This window comes from Passer domesticus, chromosome 5, assembly GCF_036417665.1.
Source record: "Passer domesticus isolate bPasDom1 chromosome 5, bPasDom1.hap1, whole genome shotgun sequence".
NCBI lineage: Eukaryota > Metazoa > Chordata > Aves > Passeriformes > Passeridae > Passer > Passer domesticus.
This window is the reverse complement of record NC_087478.1, coordinates 22,858,196-22,879,780: the sequence shown is the minus strand read 5'-3', so window position 1 is coordinate 22,879,780 and position 21,585 is coordinate 22,858,196. Positions and strand designations below refer to the sequence as shown.

General features: G+C 34.9%; 1 protein-coding gene across 2 annotated transcripts in view; it reads right to left on the bottom strand.

Moving 5' to 3' along the window:
• Window positions 1-21,585, bottom strand: part of CTTNBP2 (cortactin binding protein 2) — a 75,245-nt gene that overhangs the window by 31,348 nt on the left and 22,312 nt on the right. For both annotated transcript variants that reach the window (XM_064422316.1, XM_064422315.1), the window contains exons 3-5: window positions 17,299-17,523; window positions 10,936-12,586; window positions 4,493-4,696 (exon numbers count right to left, since the gene is read on the bottom strand). In XM_064422316.1, coding sequence (XP_064278386.1) covers window positions 4,493-4,696; window positions 10,936-12,586; window positions 17,299-17,523 — 2,080 coding nt within the window. The remainder of the gene's footprint in view (window positions 1-4,492; window positions 4,697-10,935; window positions 12,587-17,298; window positions 17,524-21,585) is intronic.

Below are 21,585 nucleotides of genomic sequence, written 5' to 3'. Positions count from 1 at the left end.
GAGTTGACTGAATAAATAATTTAAAATTAATAAACAAGATTTTAAATCACTCTATGTTATGATTTTGTAAATTAGGATTCTTTAATTTTGAAGTAAGTAATCTGATGTGAAATTATTTTTCGTTGTAAAATTGGTTATAAAGTTGGTAAGTTACCAGGACTTGACCTGTAATTTTTTTTAAGTCATAAAGAAGCTCTCTAACTAACTAACTTACCAAGTCCTTTCAATTGTAAGATAGCATCACTTAAAATAAAATTATATTTTCATTCACTTTTTAACACAAAAATACTCTGCTCCGAATGACCTATCTTTCTTTCCTTACTTTCATTGTCAATCCCAGTCCTATATTAAATTATTAACTTGAAAATACAGATTCCTCCTTGACATCCTAAGATACTTCTAAAGTTTATGAGGGCTGTTGAAAAAATGTTCATCTAGAAGTTTCAAGTATTTGGCTAGAATACTCTGCTGTTTATTCATAAAGCATATGTTAGCCATGCAAAAGCCATGAACACACAGAACAAGACTACCTGTCTAGAAAGGCATGGTTAATTCACACTTATTGATTGGCAGATCATTCAGGTGGTAGGTTATGTCTGTATAAATGCTGTTTCTGATGAAGCTTATCTCTGTGAAAATACTGCTTCTGAAAACAGCTTTTGCTTCTTAGGGACAAGTGTGACCATGAGGAAATACAGCTACTTGCATAAGGCAGAACATGTGAGCCAGTAAGCTCCACATGACCTGTTCTGGTGGCATATAAAGTAAAAGAGCAATTATCTGCCAGATGCCTGGGTCTTCTGGATGGATTTCTTACTGGGATTTGGAGAAGGGTAATTTGGATCAGTCCAGGCTCATTCACTCGGGTTCACTCTGGTCTGCCATAAAAGTAATAAGCAGTGGGGAGGACTGGATGGAAGGGCAGGTACTAGACAGACATTGGTGCCACTAAGTTATAAGTTTTGGTCATAGCAAAAGCAAAACATGGAAGCAAATTAAGATAAACACCTGGAGATTTTACTGCTCTCCACCACAGCTGGGTAGTTAGTTCTTCCAGAGTGATGGCAAACATCATGCAGATACATCCGTGGCTTGACAAAGCTGACTCCATGTAGCTGTATGTCTCTGCACCTCACTCCTTTCTACTTCCCACACCATTCCAGTTTTTTTCTATCAATCAGGATGCCACAGCCTCCAAATACTCAGGATAGAAGAGAATCAATTACACCATAAATGCATATGATTAGCACACAGCTGAGTCCAAAGGATACTATTTTCTCCACATCTCTCAGGTTCAGGAACTCTTACTTTCATTCTGTCCTTCCCCACCTCTTCGTGGTGCAGAATGGTCACGATTTGCAACATCACATACCTATGCAGATCTATTAGCTAAGCGAACTACTAAGTGCACAATAGACCCAAAGCAGTTCCTTCTTTGCTAATGGTAAAATCATGACATTAACAGTTTCCTCATGTCCATTCAAATACAAAGAAAGTGTGTATTTTTAGGGTGAAGTTCTCTCTCTCAGACCTACAGAATTAGGGACAGTGTGTGCTGGAAACAAAGCATCTGCTATTAACTTCATGTGTTGGAAAAACCCTCTGCTGCAGCTCTCAAAAGGCAACTGTTTCCAAACAGGAAAGCTACACATTTTGCTATTAGGATAGATCAGGACAGAATATTTCAGTACTTTTTTCTTCTGTAACTCAATTTTTTTCTACAGAATGGGCTGAGATCATGTAACAGCTGCTTGCCACCATGCTGGTTACGATGTGCTCTACCACATTCTAGTTAACTACACATCTCAAATACTGTATTTCTTCACTGAAAATGCGTGGGAATCATTCAGTTTCCATTCTTCCCAGAATCTCCAAAACATGGTTTTTCTGAAGGGAAGTACTCATTATGCTTGCTTTTATCAGTTCTAAAGTTAGTCTTTTCTTTTAATGAAATCTTCTCCAGGAGAAATAGGAAAATCTGGTTAGTTGACTTAGAAATCTCAAAATCCATTTAGTCACTAAATCCACTTAAAAAATATTCTCAATAAATTAAATCATGGTGTGATCACCCACCAGTGTAGGCTTGTGTCAAGTCTTATGGTTAGACTGAATGATCTTAAGGATTTTTTCCAATCTAAGTGACTGTATGATTCTATGGGAAAAAAACCACAACAACAGAAACTTACCATTGACAACACAACTCAACACATTGAAAAATTTGAACAATAAATTATTTTAGCCTTAAAATGACAGCCAGTATAATTTCTTTCCACCTGGCTAGTTAATAAGAGGCATTAGAAAGGACTTTTAAAAAGATTTATTCCTATACATCCATTCTTAAGCCTATATAATTTAAGTAAACTTGTTTTTAAAAGTCTTCACTTTGAATTGCTACATATATCCATTCATTTGAGAACAAACTACAAGTAATGAAAAAGGATTATATATATATATTGTTATGTATTACATATATATTATTATATAAGAAAGTTAAGCACAAAAATCTTTGTCCAAAAATTTTATAGATCTATACCTTTCAATTTTCATATAATTTATTAAGGAGACATCAACACTGCTGTTGTGTGATTCTCTTATTCAGAATTCATACAATCAATTCAGTTGCTGAAATGTGATGATTTGCACAACCAAGCATTTTTTGCATCCTGTCAACTACAAATAGAAGACCAGCACCATAACCTCTGTAATACAGTTTTTATCTCAAAAAATAAAACATACTAAACAATTACAGAGTGCATATGCATATGTTTGTTTTTGTTACTGTGTTTGCAGAATTCTGTCAAGTGTCTATCTTATTTGAAATTTTGACAATGAAACAAGGAACCAAATTGCCTTTGCTGTCAGTAGGAGCTGCTCAGTAACTGAAAATCATTTGCTTTGATGCAATTTTAGAATACAAGATGAATAAAGAAGAATTGGGTCAACTATGGTCTCCCACAAACATTAGCAATGATAACTTCATGTAAGTTATAGAAGGTCTAGAAGGTAGGTAGACCTATGTAAGGTCTAGAAGAATAGACCAAACACCCGTTCAGTGAGAAAAATAATTCCACACAATATAATTAACTTGGATTCTTAATACTGCTAAGATAATTTGAAAAAAGGAAAAAATCACCAAAGGAAAAAAAAAAAAAACAACTTTTTCATATTTTAAAGGTTTTGGCAACCGGAAAGAAACTCAGGTGAAAAGGCCCAGATGTTTCTAAAAAAACCCCCAAAACCAATCAAACAAAAAACCACCAACAAACAAACAAACAAACAAAAACCTAACCCCCCCCCCCCCCCCCCCGAAAAAAACCCATAGCATCTAGTAAGCAAAGACAAAATACATCATTTTGAGCAAAATGAAAACTCCTCCTACCCTATGCTTGGCAGCAAAATTAACCCTGAACATGTGAGAAAAATGTACACTATCTGCCTTGCTGCAGATTTTGTATCCTAACTTTAGTTTTATTTTTAAAATATTTCAAAAGAATTATGAAATAGCCTATGTACTATCTGGAACACTGGATCAGGGGTTTGTAATTGTGTCAGTAATAAATATTGCATTAAATAAAACCACAAAGTACTCTTGAAAGCAGTGGCTTTAATGGGACTATGTTCCACCTTCTACTCTGAAATAAAATTTTGACTTTACTAAAAATTAATGGAATATTTGCCATTGTTATTGCTGTATTTCATCTTTAGTGTCCAAAACAGCATAGTAATACCACTTGCAATATAAGAATGTGGAGGTTTTTATGTAGGTAGAAAAAGCTACAGGAATGTGCACGGGACTTTTAAAACAAACTGCTGTTTGAGAGCCTTGTGTTAAAAGTCTGAAAATTATTGCAAGGAGTTTGTATCCATGAAACTCACATCTGTTAGTAACACACGGCATTTCATAAATATATTCATAAAACTGACTGTTGAAAGGCTCAGAAATGCTTCTTCCTTAACACAGAGGAGGGTTGGGGTCATGGGGAAAGAAAAAAACACCTTTTAATTTTCTCAGGAGAGCCTAGGTAACAAATGAAGGCTATTTAGGTCAAAAGTAAAGACAGTTCATTTTCTTTCCCAAGTAACACACTATTCTGACAGTATCTTCCATCATTTTCACTGTGCTGCAGAAGATCAAAACCCTGATGACCACCTATTCTTTGCTGCTTACTCCCTGTAAAGTTCTTTCTTTCAAGCTCCTATTGCTATGAAAGATCTTTAGTGTTTCACAGAATATGGGGTGACAATATCTGGTAGCTTTTTATATGAAGGGAGTGGAGAATTAGAATGGATGTTCCTGCAGAACCATTTTTTCGTTTCAAGAAGCATTACTTATATATATGCTATAGTATGATTTTGGCCATATAATCTATATATCCCACTTTCAATTTCACATGTTTAAGAAGAATGCATTTGACCTAATTGAATATTAAACTTATGAAGTAATCTTTCACTAGTTTACATGGATGCCATACTAGATCTTAGTATTATTTACCTGTATGTCCATTCGTAGCAGCAGAATACAAGGCAGAATAGCCATCTTCACAAGAGTAATTAATGTCCAGTCCTTCTTCATTAAGCAGCATTGATAATAAAGTGACATTTCCCTGGGCAGCAGCTTGGTGAAGAAGGGTGGGCCTGCCACCCAGGGGGACAGGACCACCACTTGTTAACAAAGGGGTTAGGGAGGAAGACCAGCCTGCGAGTTAAAGCAACAGAAGTTAGAGACACATAAACAAGCCCTGCATTTTCTGTGTTCTTTTAAGTACTAAAAAGTAGCTTCAAAATGACTGCGTTTGTTAGTTTAGCAAAAGTTTTGTGATGGTGCTTTATCTACACTTAGAAGGTATTCTGAAAATAAAACCTGCATTAAGGGGTGACACTTGTTAATACAAATGAACAGGACCTCACTACAAAAGGCCAATGTAAAACTTGTGAATGGTAGTAGCATCTTGATGTCTCAAGAAAAATTTATATTATCAAAGCTACCAGAAGTTTCAGACAAGTTTTAAATTATTTGCAATATGCTAGGAATATTTTTTAAGTATCTATAGAAAAGTTTTCAAAACTAAGTACTTATTTTCACATATAATTTTATCCTCCTTAGTGCAAACTTTAGTATTTATATATTTGGTGTTTATATAACTCACATGTAGTTATAAAGATAAATTGCATAGAGAGCCATTATTGACTTCAGGTGCCTTTCAATAAGTTTGAAAAAACATGTAGAAATCATTTACACAAATAATACAGAAAAAATATATTTATTATTGAACTCTCCATTAAGATAATGTTCCTTTTACTCAGTGATACTTAAACAATATATTATAAAATGCTCCAGTGGGAATGAATAACAGGTTATACAAATTTAATGTATGAAGGCTTTTAAGTCACTCCATTAACAAAGAATGTTCAATCCAAAACTCTGAAAGCTTAGGAGTTGTGGTTAAATGTTCTGTTGATTACTTATCAGCTTTAGTAGGGACTTTGTTAAGTATATGAAGTTTGCTTCATAAGGCATGGAATATTTTATACATCCTTCCTTGAGCAAAGACTGAAAGAGAAAATACACATTGTATTTATCTCTTGAATAAATAACTTTGTCTTCTGTGGCCACAAATAGGCTACTATATGAGGCTGAAATTTGATACAAAGCAAGTTGAGGCAGCTTTTAATGCAGTTTGCAATGCCTGAGACTGAAGAAGAGCTGCAGGGCATTATCTTCAGTTCCATTCAAGCTGGTAAGTGCTATCCAACATCTTGAACTGGAAAAAGTATGTGGTAGTAGCAGTACCATGCTGGGATAGTCTGCTCCATATTTTGGAAAATAAAATGAAATACAGAAATTCCCCACAGAATTCTACAGAAACAATGGCCTGGGTACCTTGTAAGATCTCGATCATTTTAATTAACATCAAGACTTACACAAGAGCAATACCAATGAAGAATACATAATTTGATTCCAGTTAAAAAAACCCCAAAACAACAAAAAAATGATTGGAGTATTTTAAATTTGTCAATTTAAATTAAGTTTACTAGTGAAGTATCTAAACATATAAACATATGATTAGTATTTCCCAGTATTATTAGCTTATTATTAAACTTATTTTTTTATATTCACTGTAAGAAGACATCACTGCAGGTATGAAATTACCTTATAAATCCAGATTTAAACAAAAAATAAATTGTAAAATTAACTTTATACATCTTCTTATAACTTAAATTCTGAAGCTACTTTCTGACTATTAACACTCTTAGTCATACTTACTTCTCCAATACTTTTAATCAGAGGGGTTTGAGGGTTTCTGAAATTTATAAAAAATATTATACAAAGTAAACTGTATTCTTTAAGTGGCAAAAAAATATGTTCTCTTTAATTTCCACCATTTGAGAACAGTTAAATCTTACATAACTCCCTAAGGTCCAAAGAAGAACTTCTAGTACTCCTTTCCATCGTGAAAGTGGTTTTATTTTTCCAGCCTTTTGTTACTCTTTGAAACTAACTGAGCTGCAGCTGTTGCTTTACATATATCTATGCTTTTAAAATAGTACTTGTGTAGTTTTTACTGTCTTCTTGTTGTTGCTAACTGATAGTGGATATTGCCAAGGTGGCAATACCGTCACTAAAACTGTTTATCCAAGTAACACTGCAATTTTGGTAATATGAATAGTATTTTGGGTTTCCTTTCCTTTAAAAAAAATACAATTTTTGATGTCGTTTATTTGCTTATTTGTTTGCTTGCTCTTGGGGCATCCTTAAGAGAAATGCCAAAATGAAAGGAATTTTTTAATGTCCCATCTTAATTTACATTTCAGCTCCTTGAAAAGAAAAATACATTGTTGCAATTCAGTGATGAAATTAATTATACTAGGTTAGCATTAAATGAAAACTTTCTACTGATAAAGACACAAAAAAACCCCATAAATATAATTTTACATTCTATTATCAATGTCAAGCAGTATAATAGAATTCAATTCATCCAACAAAATGCATCAACATTAGAAGATACCAATAAATAAGAGACATCATTACAGACTCAAAAAGTTAGGAAATGTGAAGCATCTGTGAAAGCTTGTAGGGCATGCAGTGATGAAGGGCAGAGGGACAGACAAAAACAGCTTCTGGCATCAGCTTCAGAATGTGAGACGGTTAATTTCAGAGCCTAGCTCAGTCCTTCACCCCCCCACCCACCACACACACTTTTATCTTCAAAGCCAATTGTAAAGAGAGAATAAATCAATCATTACAGAAATGAGCAAAATAAAAAAAAAAAGAAATTCATTCAAGAGTGACACAGAAAGCAAGTAAAAAAAGTAAGAAGAAAGTGAAAGCAGAAATCCCAGGGATATGGTAATCCAAACGCCTACATTTGTTTCCATTTTGAACTCCTACAGCCATTGAACTGCAGAAATCCAAACAGAGCAGAAGCATTTTGGCACCAATTCAAAGGCTGCTGAAGTTAATGAAAACACTGCCACAGATTTTGAATCAGGCCATAAATGTTCATTTCTATGCGCAGTCTGCTTAACATTAATGATGAAGGCCCATGTCTTTTCCTAGCAGAGATGAAAAGAGCAACATGTGGTACAGTAGCCATCTCTAAAAGAAGATACAATCACATTACTTCAGCAGAATGCCTAAGTGACAGGGAACAGAGTTCCCATTTTAAGTTTGCTCTGAAGAGTTCCTTTTCCTAGAACCAAGACACTTCCTTACTGATAATCAGGCTGTTGATATGTTCCTAAATCAATCTGAGCTCACCAGGAAACTGTATTAAAATTAAGAAATATAATAATTTAGTGATTAGGTTATTATCAATTCTTCTGACTCCACAGTAAGAAGAAAGAAGTATGAATTTAATGACCAAGAAAAAAGTATAAAAATGAAGGATTTTGTCAATATCCTTTAATATGTTAAATTTTTTTTTTCACTGTTGTTAAAAAGATAAAAAATTTGGATTGAAGCTCACTACTTACTATACAATAAAATGAATAAGACTTAACCATGTTCTGCTTTAACTGAATGTAAAACTGAAATTCTAAACATTTTCTGAAAAAAGTAAATAAAGCACATTAAAATCAATGAGATCATTAATAAAATGAACTGATTCTGTGCTAGAGGACATACAAATGCAGATATGGGAAGGAGGTTTCAGCAGTACTCGTAATTTGTTCGATTTTTGTCACCACAAAGAAAGTCATAATTAAAAAAGAAGCTGAAAAAGGGAATAAGTGGCATGAATTCAGGTATTACTGACCACATTATCTTAACAAAACCAGTGTTAATACATTTGGTTTATTTTTCTATTTCCATATATATTTATAAAATCTATTATTTTTCTTAGCATATAATTTTGAAGGAAATGTTTTCCACACTTGCATAATATCCGTTGCTCTAAATTTAGTTAGTTATGCAGTTTGCTAGAACACTTGGCCAAAATAGATTAAATTCCCTTAAAAACATAAAGAAAATGAGATTGAAGAATAAGTGCAATAAAATATAAGCATTATTTTGGGTAGAACACAAATAACCTCCTGAATATTTATGTGAATATTACAGACAAAGTTATTAAGGTTCTTTGAGCTGTTATGGAGTCAGTAAAGGAGATACTAAAATAATATCTCTATATTAATAAAATAAAATAAAATAACATACAGGTAAGCAATCTTTCTTAGCGAACTTTGGATCATGTTTCCCATCTGCAATTGCAAATATTCCTGAAGAACAGCGTCACTTACAAAGTACTACCATGAAATGTTCAGAGCAAGGTTTACAATGGAATTAAATCAACAAATATTTCCATGCCTCCTCAAAAAAAGTGGAGGGAGTTAGAGAAAAAAAGCAATCTTAAAAATTAAAAAAATCTAAATTTTTGACAAAAAAGTCCTCTCTGAGAATCTCCCTGAGAAAGGTCACACATTTCAAAAGAAACACAAATTAAGTATTTGGGGCAGAGTCTGATTGAAAAGAATGACTGTTCTCCTAAGAAAGAAGTTAATATCTCAAAGCACGAACTAAAGTAAAACAATACATGAAATTATGAAGAAAAGCACTGGTAATTTAATTTTTAAGGTATGAGAATTATTCTTCTAAAGAATAATAAATAACTACCTTAAGTGATTACCAAATATTGGATAAATAAGCTAATACTAAATGTTACATACACCTAATTCATGCTGATAGGATTTGTGTTGTGGAAGACAACCTCTTGCTTACAAAAACTATTCAATTGGAAGCTGACTTTTCCAGTCATTTGTTTTATGTTGATAAAATCTTGGATTTTTTTTTAAAGAATTTTAAAATTCTGTTATGGAGCCTAATAGCACTTAAAGGCAAATTAAGTTTGAAAAATACTTGAAATACTGGAAGACTAATAATCTATCTGACATGGCAGTCAGACTCATCTTGGAATATGAATTTAAGATGAAAATTCAGGACATCCATATGAAAAACAGCAAACTAATAGGCAGTCATCAAATCCCAATGTTGTTGACTCTAAGGAGCAGAAGACAAACAGAAGGATAAGATTGCTGAGCTCATACTTTTATGGAACAGTTCAGAAAGGAGAGAGGATTCTGACAATAGGGTGTGACAACCAAATGTTAAAAGGATGACTAGGTTACTCCTGATACATGTAGAAAAGTCTTCAATTAAGTAGAATGACAATAAATATTGCTTAATCACAAAAACCTGGAATCTCCTCACACAATTTTGCCACACACTTATTGGAGTGGCTTCCCCAGGACTGGTGCTTGAGTTCAACTCCCTTATTAGCTAGTAAGAGAAAGTGGCTGGTTAAGTGTTGGAAGCAGAGCAGCTGTGTAGGGCATCTGTGCCCTACAGATGATGATGCAGGGACTAGAGTTATGAGGGACTGCAGTACCATAACTGAACTAGCTGTTGAAAGTTTGAGACAATTCAAACATTCTTCAATGCTGATGAAGGTCTAAAGTGTTCCATAACTGAGTGTTCTTTTTTTCTCACTGCAGTGCAGGTCAGCTAAAGAGGAGCTTATACCTAATGTTCTAGTGCTACTGATCCCAGCAGGGAAATATGCTGGTAAAAAGCTTTATAGGAGATATACAGTTCACTGAAAGGTAGATCAGTATTGTCTTTGTTCACTTTAATGCCATCAAGAAGATTCCCTGAAGCTGGTGGCACATTAGACACACCAGTAAGTCCCCTTCAAAATGCAAAATGAGTAGGAGATACACACACTGATTCCAGACTTAAGATAATCAATAGTTAGATTTTAACTTTCCAACAGTAAACTTGTGCCTGTATGTGTTGAAGTAAACCTGTGACATGCCATGCATGAGTATTAACAAAGCCTACAACCAAAAAAAGAACTATAGAAAAACAGAAATAAAAATGAAACATATTCTATGGGCAGGTAGTGATATATAGGAAACTACACTGTCATACAGGCAATTACATGTCTTAATGTGCAACCATCTGCTGCCACAGCAGAATACCACAGCCCCAGCTATCCCTTATTCTTTAAAAGATTCACACAAAATTGAAATACATATTCTATGGAAGGTCCCCTGAAGAGGTAATATTCAAAACATCATTTCAGACTGAGAAAGCATTTTGAAGTCAAAAATACTAGCAATAACCAAAATTAAATTAAAAAAAATTTAAACGAATTTGTTTAGTATACTCTAATCTGCAGCTTACTTCCTTTAAACATTAGTCCTCTTTAAAAAAAAGCTTTCCATATGGAGACTTTCTTGAGGAAGAAACTTATTTTTAACATTACTAAATCAGCGAAAGAATTCCCATATCACTGGGACGTGGAAAAAATTCAAATTAAAATTCAGCTTTTACAAAGTAAGAAAGATAAAGTTACAAGATAAATAAAGCAAACAAGACATATAAGAAAATCAAAACATTGTTTTTGAGGGAGACAGTTTGTAGCATATCAATCCCTTTACCTGATGCTGTTACCAGGAGGCTGTCTGAATCACATGGTCTACAGGATGAAGCACTAACAGGGTTTATGGAGGAGCTACAGGCAATGGTGGTGGGAATGACAAAGGAATTTTCTGAACATGCAGGTTGGTTCAGTCCAGGAAAGTGGGAAGGCCAGGCACCCACCTGAGATGAGGCTATGGCTGGTATGGCACAGCCTGCAGGTGCCACAGATAAATCTATAGCAGGTTTTGGTGGCAGCTGAGGTGAGGACTTAGAAATAATTTCCTCATTTATTACCCTGATTCCTTGTGGTGAACTTGAAAGAGGTGAGGTCATGGTTTTGTTGTCAGTTTTTGCACTTGTATTTGGGGAACGATTACTATCCATTAAAACTTTAAGCTGTGGGTGTGGTGGAGAAGGAGCTTGTGAAAGCCCTGGTTTTTTAGGAGGAATAGGTGGAGGGTTTCCTCTGTCAATTCTTGATACACTTGGAGTCTTTAAAGTAATTTTACCAACTGGGGTGTAAGTGCCAACTTCCACTGAATGCGAGGTCCCTGGCCGCGTCTGAGCGCTACTCTGAGGGCTTGCAAATCTTGAAAGAGCTTGGGTAACAGTATTGCGAGCTGCCTGTTTGGCAACAAGGTTGTCACGACTGGTAGGGGATACATCCCTTGAGGGAGGGCTTTGGGTTGTGTTTCCATTTTGGTCTTGATCATTTGTATTTGCCTGAAATCTAAATCTAGCTGCTTGGACTCGTGGATTTAGGCCTGGATGGCCAGTAGTGTTGGCAGATGGTGAATGCAAAGTGTGTATAGATGAAGAGAGTGAGGAATTCTGAGCTGTGGCAGTTGGTGTGGTAGGGGTGCAAAGGGAATTACTATTTGAAAAAGGGGAAGTGCTACTTGATAAATCAGGGGATGAGCCTGTACTTGGTCCATTTTCTTCAATTCTGTTTTGATTCTGTGCAAGAACAGGAGTTGTGGGAGGGACAAGTTCACTAGATGAAGATTGCCTATCAATGACAGGCTTCACAAATGCTGCATTGGTACACACATTCATTTTTGTATTGCCAGACGCTAGTGGGCTCACTGGAGAAGGCTTTATAGAGACAGTCAAAGGCGACTTCTTAGCGTTTTCTATGCTACTGTCCATCATTACAGTCTCTGTTTGACAAGCAACAGTTCTTGAACTTGGCTCTTCTGTTTCAACTGAAATAGAAACAACACTCTTATCCCTATTCTTCTGAGAAAGATTAGCTTTACTTTCATTCTCCTTTTTTAATTGCTCAATCATTTTGATCATTTTATCTCTTTCTTCTCTGAGGTCACTGGTGTGTGTCTCCTCTTTGTGAAGTTTGGCACGCAACTGCTCTCTCTCTGTGTCAAACTCAGACAGCTGCTTTTCCATTTGAGCTTCCATTTGTGTACTCCTTTGTTTCTCAGCTGCAAGAAACTCCTCCAATTCAGTAGCCTTTTTCTTTTCCTCTTCAAATTTTGACATCACTTCTTCCAGTTTCTGGGCTTCTTCTACAATTCTGCCAGACAACTGCTTACACTCTTTCACTAGCATCAATACTACATGTTTATTCTTTCCACGTTCTTCTTCAAGGCGAGCAGATAGCTTTTTGTGCTCCAGCTCAAGATTCTGTAACTGACATTTTTCCATTTCCAACTGTAAGAAGACAGAAAATAGTTATCATTAACAATTCTCATTTCATAATAACCTAGCATTAACCTGACACTGATATTTTAATCTTTGAGAGTATGACTAAAATGAAACCAGGAAGGTGATTTGTGATATCTAACATAAGTGCCTATAATCTTATACAAGCAAAAGAAAGAGAGAGCCATCTCAGTACAGCAGTTTAGAAACTAAGTAATCTCTTTGAATTTCCTTCTTTGACAAGAGAGACACTCTCCAAAATGGTTAAATGTTTGTGATTCCTAAGTGATGGAGCTACCTGTTCTCCACAAATTTGACACAGGACATAACATAAAGTCATGTCAGTAAAGGAACCAAACACAAGTAAGAGATGAGCTTTGCAAAAAATCTTTGAGGACAGAAATGACAGGGTTAGGTTTTATCTCTTCCTCCACCTGAAAGGAGATGAAGTCCATCATGAATATAACTGGTATCCTGTATCAGGTTTTAACATTTATAAACAAGACAACTTTTTGGCACAGGCAGAAATATTTTCCTGTACTTACTAACAGTAAAAAGTCTCACTGATATCAGTGATGTAAAAGCTACTATTACTAAAATGCAGATAACAGATAAAAATAATTTCCCCCTTATTCATATAGCCATTGCCTCTAATTCATTTTGCCTACTGTTTATGCTTTTATTCATAGACCCTCTTCTAGAAAAGCACTGCAAAAATATGGTAATACACCATTTTATAAAACACCTATGAGGAAAAAATCACTGTGGGAAATGATGTCTACATTTTAAACATCATCTTGGTTTCAAATACTTCAAAACCTGTTTAGCAGCATAGGAGCTGCACTAGGGTTTTAGAGCTTAATCCCAGGTTGACATTCTGCACAATGGCTTTCACAAAACGACACCCACCCTTTCTTAGAAATGGTATCACAGACTTATAGAATGGTTTAGACTGGAAGGGGACCTTGAAGTTCCAACCACTCTGCTACAGCAGGCACACCTTCCACTAGACCAGGCTGCTCAGAGCCCCAAAAACAGTGCTAAACATATGAAAAATAAGGTATGGTATTATCAGTCCTTGCTAAACAAACTGTATCAGCAGTAATATCTCTTCAGTTCTGTTAAAGGACTAAATTAAATTAACAAAATATTATAATGACACTGTACTTAGGAATGGTCCAAGCATAGTTTACAAGTGAAAAAAAACCCATACTTTTTCCTCAATTATTTCACTGCTGTTTCAAAGGATATAGCATTTGCATGGTTCACTTGAATTTCAAAACAAGGGGAGCATTCAACCATTTCTTTTCTTTGCTAAAATAGGTACAAAGATAGTGAGAAATGTATACAATTTCTAAAGCTTGCAGATGTATAAATATTGTAGTGAAAATATTTTTTGTCAAACTTTCTTTATTATTCTGCTATTTTGTTTTCAGATGAGCTTCTCATTCTATGAATCAAGTGTTGTGAAATTATTTTACTTCAAAATAATTACAAACAGATTTTAAATTTAACTGGCATGAAATCAGCTTACCATACTATTATAATACCTTATTTGTAAGCATTGCATCTAAAGGATGGATCCCTAATAAAAATGTAAATCCTCTATTTGATCTCAATATACAAAAGCAGCATTATTTTCTCATTTTACATTGTCTCCTATGTCTCCCTCTCCCTCCCTGTTGCTCTCTTGGCTGCATCATCTCAAATACGGAAAAGCATCTGAATATTTACATGGTATTTTTCCCTTTAGATGACAGATTTGGAACTAGCTGCAATTATTTATGAGTTTACGAACTAAGTAGAATCTGATTTTTGCAAAATGTACTTTATGCTTACACTGTATCATATCAGTAATACAAACACCTGAAAATGAGTCCAAGAAGGATTTGAAAAGGGGTTAAAAAAGGATACGGAGAGAAAAATATCATGTCCCACAAACAATTAACCAGCAAAGGCCCTTCAGAGGTGAGAGACAGCATACCTTGTAAGAAAATGTTGAGGAAGCTTGGCTTGCATAATTTAGTGGAAAACAGAGAGAGAATCTAACAGCCACATCCTTTTGAAGGGCCCTTGCAGTAATGACAAGAGTAAAACTGATCTTGGTAATGGCAGGTGGGGCTCCATAATAACAGGTTACAGAAAAGAAAACTTGCCCTTTGAGAGGCTCAGTCTCAGAAAAAAGTTCTTCACAAGGACACCAGTGCAGAAAATATGCAGTATTGCCATTCCTGGGGGTTTTCATGACTAAGCAAGACAAATTCACAGATGTACTGATGATGATCTGCTTTAAGCACAAGGTTAGAATAAATTACACCAACAGGCCTTTTACAACCCACACTTGCCTTTCTTTGAGCATGCATCCCAATACTAACTCCTCTGCAAACTCTCAACGAATCAAGAACTGTCATTTTGATGATCTGTTTTGTGTTCCCAGGAAAACTCAAAATTAATTTTCACAGCAGCTCCAAGAAAAGCATTCGAAGAGATGGAAGAGCATGGAGACTTAACACAAAGCAGATGACATCTAAGAGTGAGATGTTTGTACATGGTAAGCCTTACAGTCCTTTGTGCACCTCGTTGATTTTTCTACATGCTAGTATATTTTTATGCCTTGTTTTTTTGTGATCAAATGACAATTTTATTCATAGAATACTTTTGAGGTGATTATATTCACAGATATCGAGCCCCCCCCAGAATAAGAGTTCACTCAGAGTCTGTTTAAAGTTCAGTAATACCCAGAGAAAATAAACACAGCTGTACACAGACTTCATTATTTAGAGTGGGACAGTGAACCAATTCCAAACACGAAGACAGAGGCATCACACATTTAGAGAAGAAGGAACCACTCTTGGAGGGAGGGGCAGCAGCTGGCTTGTGTTTAGGTTACATTTGCCTAGGCTGTTTTTTTTCTTACACTGTGTCACCCTACCTTGTTGAACATTTTTTGAAGTCCCTCAAAACACCTTCACTACTCTCTTCAACAGAAGGATTTGAAACAGACATAAAAATGTGGAATGGAGGGAAGGTAAAACACTGAATGAAAGGTTTGTGAATACATGGAGATGTTTGAGAGATACATCATCTGTTTCCAAGGAGTTTAAGAGTGTCTTGTACAAATAGCATTTCTAATGGAGCTTAGACAACAAAGGTGTAATTCAGTAGACAGTCATGCACACAGCTGCTCAACACCATGTAGTTTGTTTTCAAATCCTTAAAATTAAGATTTAAAGAAAAAAACCTGATGTATTCCTCTAGGAAGCAAAAGACAAAAGCATCTTTTCCTGTACAGACTTATAGATACAGACTTTGGTACAAAAAGACAAAAAAGGGACGAAGTTTGAATTTACATATTAATATATTGATATATTCTTAATATGTGAGCCCATCTTAGGTGCATATATCTGTCCATATAATAAAAGCCAGAGATAAATGAAGAATTTAGGTACAAGAAGAGACTTGTGGCCATGCACTGAAACAAGAAACTAATTCCACTGTCCTGGCAGATGTGTCAAGGTTTCTCCCAATACCCTTCTTCAGTCAGAACAAGTAAGCTTGCTTGCCCTTTCCTATTTTTATGTTTACTGAAAAAGCTTATGAGAAAGAAATTTAATACTTAAGAGTTCTCAAAAACAAGTGCGAGGTACATATAATAGTTCACTTCACATTAAACTGTTTGAAGACTTACATATCATAGTGATATCCTCTTTTTAAAATCTGTTATCCTAAAGTCTTAACAGAGCAATGATGCTTAAACTAAACTAAACAACAGAGCTAAAGTAACAACAAAATATTTGCTGGTTTAATTTAAGCATGTATTTCCAGCAACTTCAAGACTTTTGCATGCATATTTTTTTCCCAAAGAGCAATCATCACCAAAATCAATTTTATGTCAATTGTCTTAGCCTGTTTGTTGTTTGGAGGTTTTTAAGTCAATGTAAAACTGTCACCAAAAACTGTATCACAGCAGTAGAAGACATTTCTATCCATCTTATATGCAGTGAAGATGATTAAACACGTAGAGAGCATTTTTTTCTATTTATTCAAAAATACTTTGTCTAGATTAATACTTTATATGACAGTTTAATCTCTTTCCTCTCAGAAACCCCTCCCCAACATATTCATATTTAGCTATGTTTAAGAAGTGTATGGCTTACATACTGGTGAAATACATGTCACCAACCAATCATTCACTATCAAAATGACATTGTTTTATCTTCAATCTGGCACTTTTTTCTGCAATGTAATTGTTCCAAAATTATTTTCTTTTTACAGTAAATGTTCTAAATATGCAAAAAAGTCTTTTTAGAGGTATAAAACATTTTTACTGATTTATGAAATAGAGCCACCTAATACAAAAATAAAATAAATTATTTACTTTATTCAGGTTAGAATGAAAATAGGTTCTTAAGGCTTCAACAGTATTGGTTTAAAAATATCTTGTGATGATGCTCAGTTCACACTGAGCTATCTACTTATATATCCACTGTATCAACTTGTACCAGTTATATTTAATTTGTTCCATAAATAGAGCTAAATTCACAGCACAAATGAAGTGTGCTACAAAATATCACCAGAAAACCACCACCTCACCCTATATGAAAATTAAGTGGCAACATTTTAACACTTGTAATGTTAATCAAGACAAAGACGCAAATTAAAAATGTGACATGAAAGAACAAACTGGGAGAGGGAAAAGGAGAAAGTCAATAGCAGGATACCTTCTTTTGTCTGTTTTCAGCAGCAGCCAACTGAGCTGACATTCTTTCTTGCATTTTCCTGCAGTGAGCCATAACAGCTTCTAAAATGGACAGAGGGTTCATGCATATTGGCTTCTTTTCTTTATCAGCAGCACCTGCCTCAAAGTCTCTTTGAAGAGCCAGAAATGGGTCGCTCAGATTAAATCTTCCATATCGCTCCTGGATAAAAACCTCTTTGCGCCGGGCCTAACAGAAAAAAAAAAGAAGCAAACTAGGAACAGAGAAATAAAATGCATTCTTTGAAGTACATCCACACATAGAAGAAATTTACACTACAGGGAAAGCAATATATGTAATTTAAGGTTTTAAAATATTTTCTTTAGGTATTCATTTACAATCTCTACAAGAAAAATGTGCCTCAAAAAATCAGAAAAACACCCACAGTGCAGAGAAACACTGTCAAGAAAGAGGAATAATCAAAAAATAGAGAAAAAACTTTTCTCTGCAACTTGGTTCAAATTCTGTTTTGAAGAATAAGCAAAAAAAAAAACCAACAACAACAAAAAAAAAGGGAAGAATAAACCAGTTCTGAGATACAAAAGAGGAGAACACTTACCCAATGGGTTAGCGCATCATTTGGAAAGCTTGAAGTTAAAATTGTAACATATGAAAAGTTCATGAATGATAACACACATTTCAGGGCATGAGAAAACAAAGAGGAATGTAAGAACTATGTTAGAAAAACCCCTCAAAGACTAACTACAAATTACATACCTTAGTGAATGCACAACTTTTTTCTACATATTGTCAACAACATTGAAATGTCCTCATAAATGAGAATTTGTCTGGAAAAGAAACAAGTGTGCCTGTATACTCTGATGCTTGAAATACTTCTAGTTTGTTTATCATTGTAATAAATAATAAGTAAAAATGGAAAATCTTTATTAAAAAGACCAGGTCTTTGGAACATAACTTCAGAAAAAGCTGACAGAGTTCACTCAGACCTAAAGTCTAGTTTGGCTTACCAAGTCAGGTAGTGACTGGTTGAAGAGATAAAAATAACAGAGAGAACCTAGTTATTTTTTATAAAGTGCCTTGCAAGTAACCCCCAATTAGTCTAATCATTCTAGTATTTCAATCCCTTAATTTATAACTTATAAAATAAAAAAGCTTCTTCCAAAGGTAATATTACAGGACTAGGAGGAGGGACTGTATTTTTAATTTGTGGCTCTATAAGATGAAGTTACAGGACAGTATGTAGCTTAGGAATTCAACCTTCATGGAAAGGAAGCCATCAAAACCAAAAGCCTTACCATAAATGGATTACATTGCTAATCAGCCAAGCAAGATGATAAATCCAAGCAGGTTAAAAATTTAAATAGAGAGGGATGCACAGTCCATCTATAAATTATCAACAACTTAAGGGTGACTTAGTTTGTATAAAGTGAGATATCAAAGTAAAGGAAAAAACAGATGTAGCAGGTGTGCTGTAAATCCAAAAAGAAGACCACCAAGAGCCCTCATTGTTAAATCCAAAGAAAAAGCCAAGATGATTAACTGACCTTAGAGACAAAGGCATAACCTGTGTCTTCATGGAAAGAGATTGCCAGCCAGTGAAATGATGTGTATTTTCAATTTTTTTCTATGACCCATGACCAGCTGTCCTCTTGGCACATACTAAATGCATGTCATATGAATGTATTCTTTGAAATGTTTTCTAACATGCCCAGCAATTAATAGAGCAGGGCAGAAAGACTCAGTGTGCACCTGCCAAAACAGCAATACGACTGGGGTTCAGATTCATTAACCAAGAAAAGGATGAAACTATATAGCAGGGCTGAGCTCCATCTGAATGAAAATCAGAACCAGAATTAAAGTGGCTATAGATCTCAAACAGCACATGGTTTGGGCTGACAGACTGGCTGAAGCTGTAACTGCATAACCTTAAGCACAGGGGAAAGCAGACTGGCAACTCTCAAACCATAGACAGCAAAGTCATCTAGAGATGCTTCCAACTCCAAGGGGAATGAAATGTATATTGAAACAAATGCTTCCGTGTCTTTATACAAGGACTATAAATATAAAATACAGTAACTGGATCATTTCATGGGATGAAAATACATGATTTAAAAAGAAAGTACTAGAATAAAAGACAAAGCAAAAACTTGGTAGAAAGGGAGATGATGAGTATTTTCCCAAAACTTAGGCACAAAGTGACAGAAGGACAAACTAGGCTTGAGTTTTTTTACAGGATTCCTCTAGCCTCTAAACAATACTTCTGTCCCTTTGCAAATCACTTAAGTACATCAGATGGGAGAAATATGAATGTTAGAATCAGAATTTTTTTCTCTTATATTTTCTTCCTTTACTCAATTTCAAATCATAAGAGTTAGTAGCAATATCACAATATCTGTTTTTCAGGAAAGTCTGTGGAACATGCAGTCTAAAATCATACTCCTTTATCAAAATGTCTGTGTAATTTGGTGGTTGTGTTAAAGCAGCATTAGTACTGTCTCATATATAACTTCAATTTCACAGCAATATATAGAGAAAATAACATCCAAACTATTTATTAGTGAATAATTAACTGAATTAATTTTCAAACACAACATTTTCACAAACAGAACATGCACCTGCTATAGGAGATCATCAGGACTACTGTATTGTGAAAGGTGCTCTATGAATTTATAAACCGTCAGCTTCAGTTTTGTGCACATACTCATTTGCTCAGCAATGAACCTTTAAATGGAAGGACTGAGACTGGAAGTATTTAGAATTATGATAAACTGTCCATGGGAAATGATATTTTTTCAGCCTATGGCAGTGGTATGCAAACTCATGATTTAAGATTTGAGGTAAACCCTCCAAGAGGTAACTGCTAATGACAAGTCACAGTAGGCATAAACAAATCAAAACAAAATATACAAAACCGAAACCCCTTTAAACAGTTAATGCATGAAATTCACTACAGCAATAGAGCAAAAGATTAAACTTACTTACAACAGCTTTTTAATTCAGTTAGTAAGCACATCACATTTATATAGAACTTTTAAACCTTTACACAAGATCTGAAACATTAAACATGGAGACTAAAATAAAGCCACTATTTAAAAAAATAAACTTCAAAGTTTTTTTATGGATGATCTGTAACATTATGTTAGATCAAGGATGCACTACCAAAAAAATAGATCTGAAAAAGATCTTCAATGTTTTCATTTTGATCATTTCAAAAATGATCAAAAGGTACAACACAGCTCCTCTTCAAGGAAGAGCTGAGTAGAAGTAGGACTTTTCAGTGGGAAACAGAGACAATCAGGGAGAAAGGTGCTTGAGTTTACAGGCTGACAGGACAAGTGTCATTTGTCCCATGATCTAATGACAGAAATTTGAGTTGGACAAAAATTATTTTCACTGAGAACAGCTGAACACCAGAACATGCTGCCCAGGGAAAACAGGTAACTTCTATCATTGGAAGATTTCCCAAGATAGACTGGATAAATCCAACTGCAACTCAATCCATGTTTGACCATACTCCTGCTTTAAGAAGACTGGACTGAATGATCTCTCCAGGTACCTTTACACCTACATTACTGCATAATTCGTGATTTCTTCTAGGGCTGTCATATATTTATTTGTTTGTTTGTTTTAGCTTGTAGATGGTGGTAATCTTGTCAAGTAACAAATGACAAAAATGAGTTCTCAGAGGAAGGAAAAAAAACCAAATATTGGTAGAACAAGTCTTACGTCTTGCTTTGGATCGAGACAATACTTTTTATGACATGGGAAACAGAACTTTAAGTCCAGGACATTTCAAAAATAAAAAATCAGTACTAAAAAATCTCTAGGGATTATACAGCTATACAATACAAGGGGGAGGTTTATTCTCAAATTTTCTCTCCTAAGTCTGTAGCCAACAAGAATCTGAAGGATCTGGCTGTTAAGATAAACTGCTTCTTTTAAGACTCTTTCAGGGAGCCTGCCTCCTACTACATACAGCAAGACACCTCATTCATCCTGCACCAACCTTTTTCAAGTTACCTCAAGTTATCTACAAGATACCTCATGAAAATTTTCACTTCTTAACCTGACCTTTCTGCAGCCACTGACCCCATTTATCGACTGGCAAATGAAGATGGGCAGTGGGGTGCACAGGGAGAGAACAAAATGAAAATGGCCTGTGGGTAAAGCTGCAAGTCCTGTATAAGAACTGGTTTGTAACTATTTGTTTCTTGCATTCCATTTCAGAAGAAAACAAAAATTTATTTTCAGTAACCAAACAGAGAATTATGAAGTCTAATTAGACTTTTT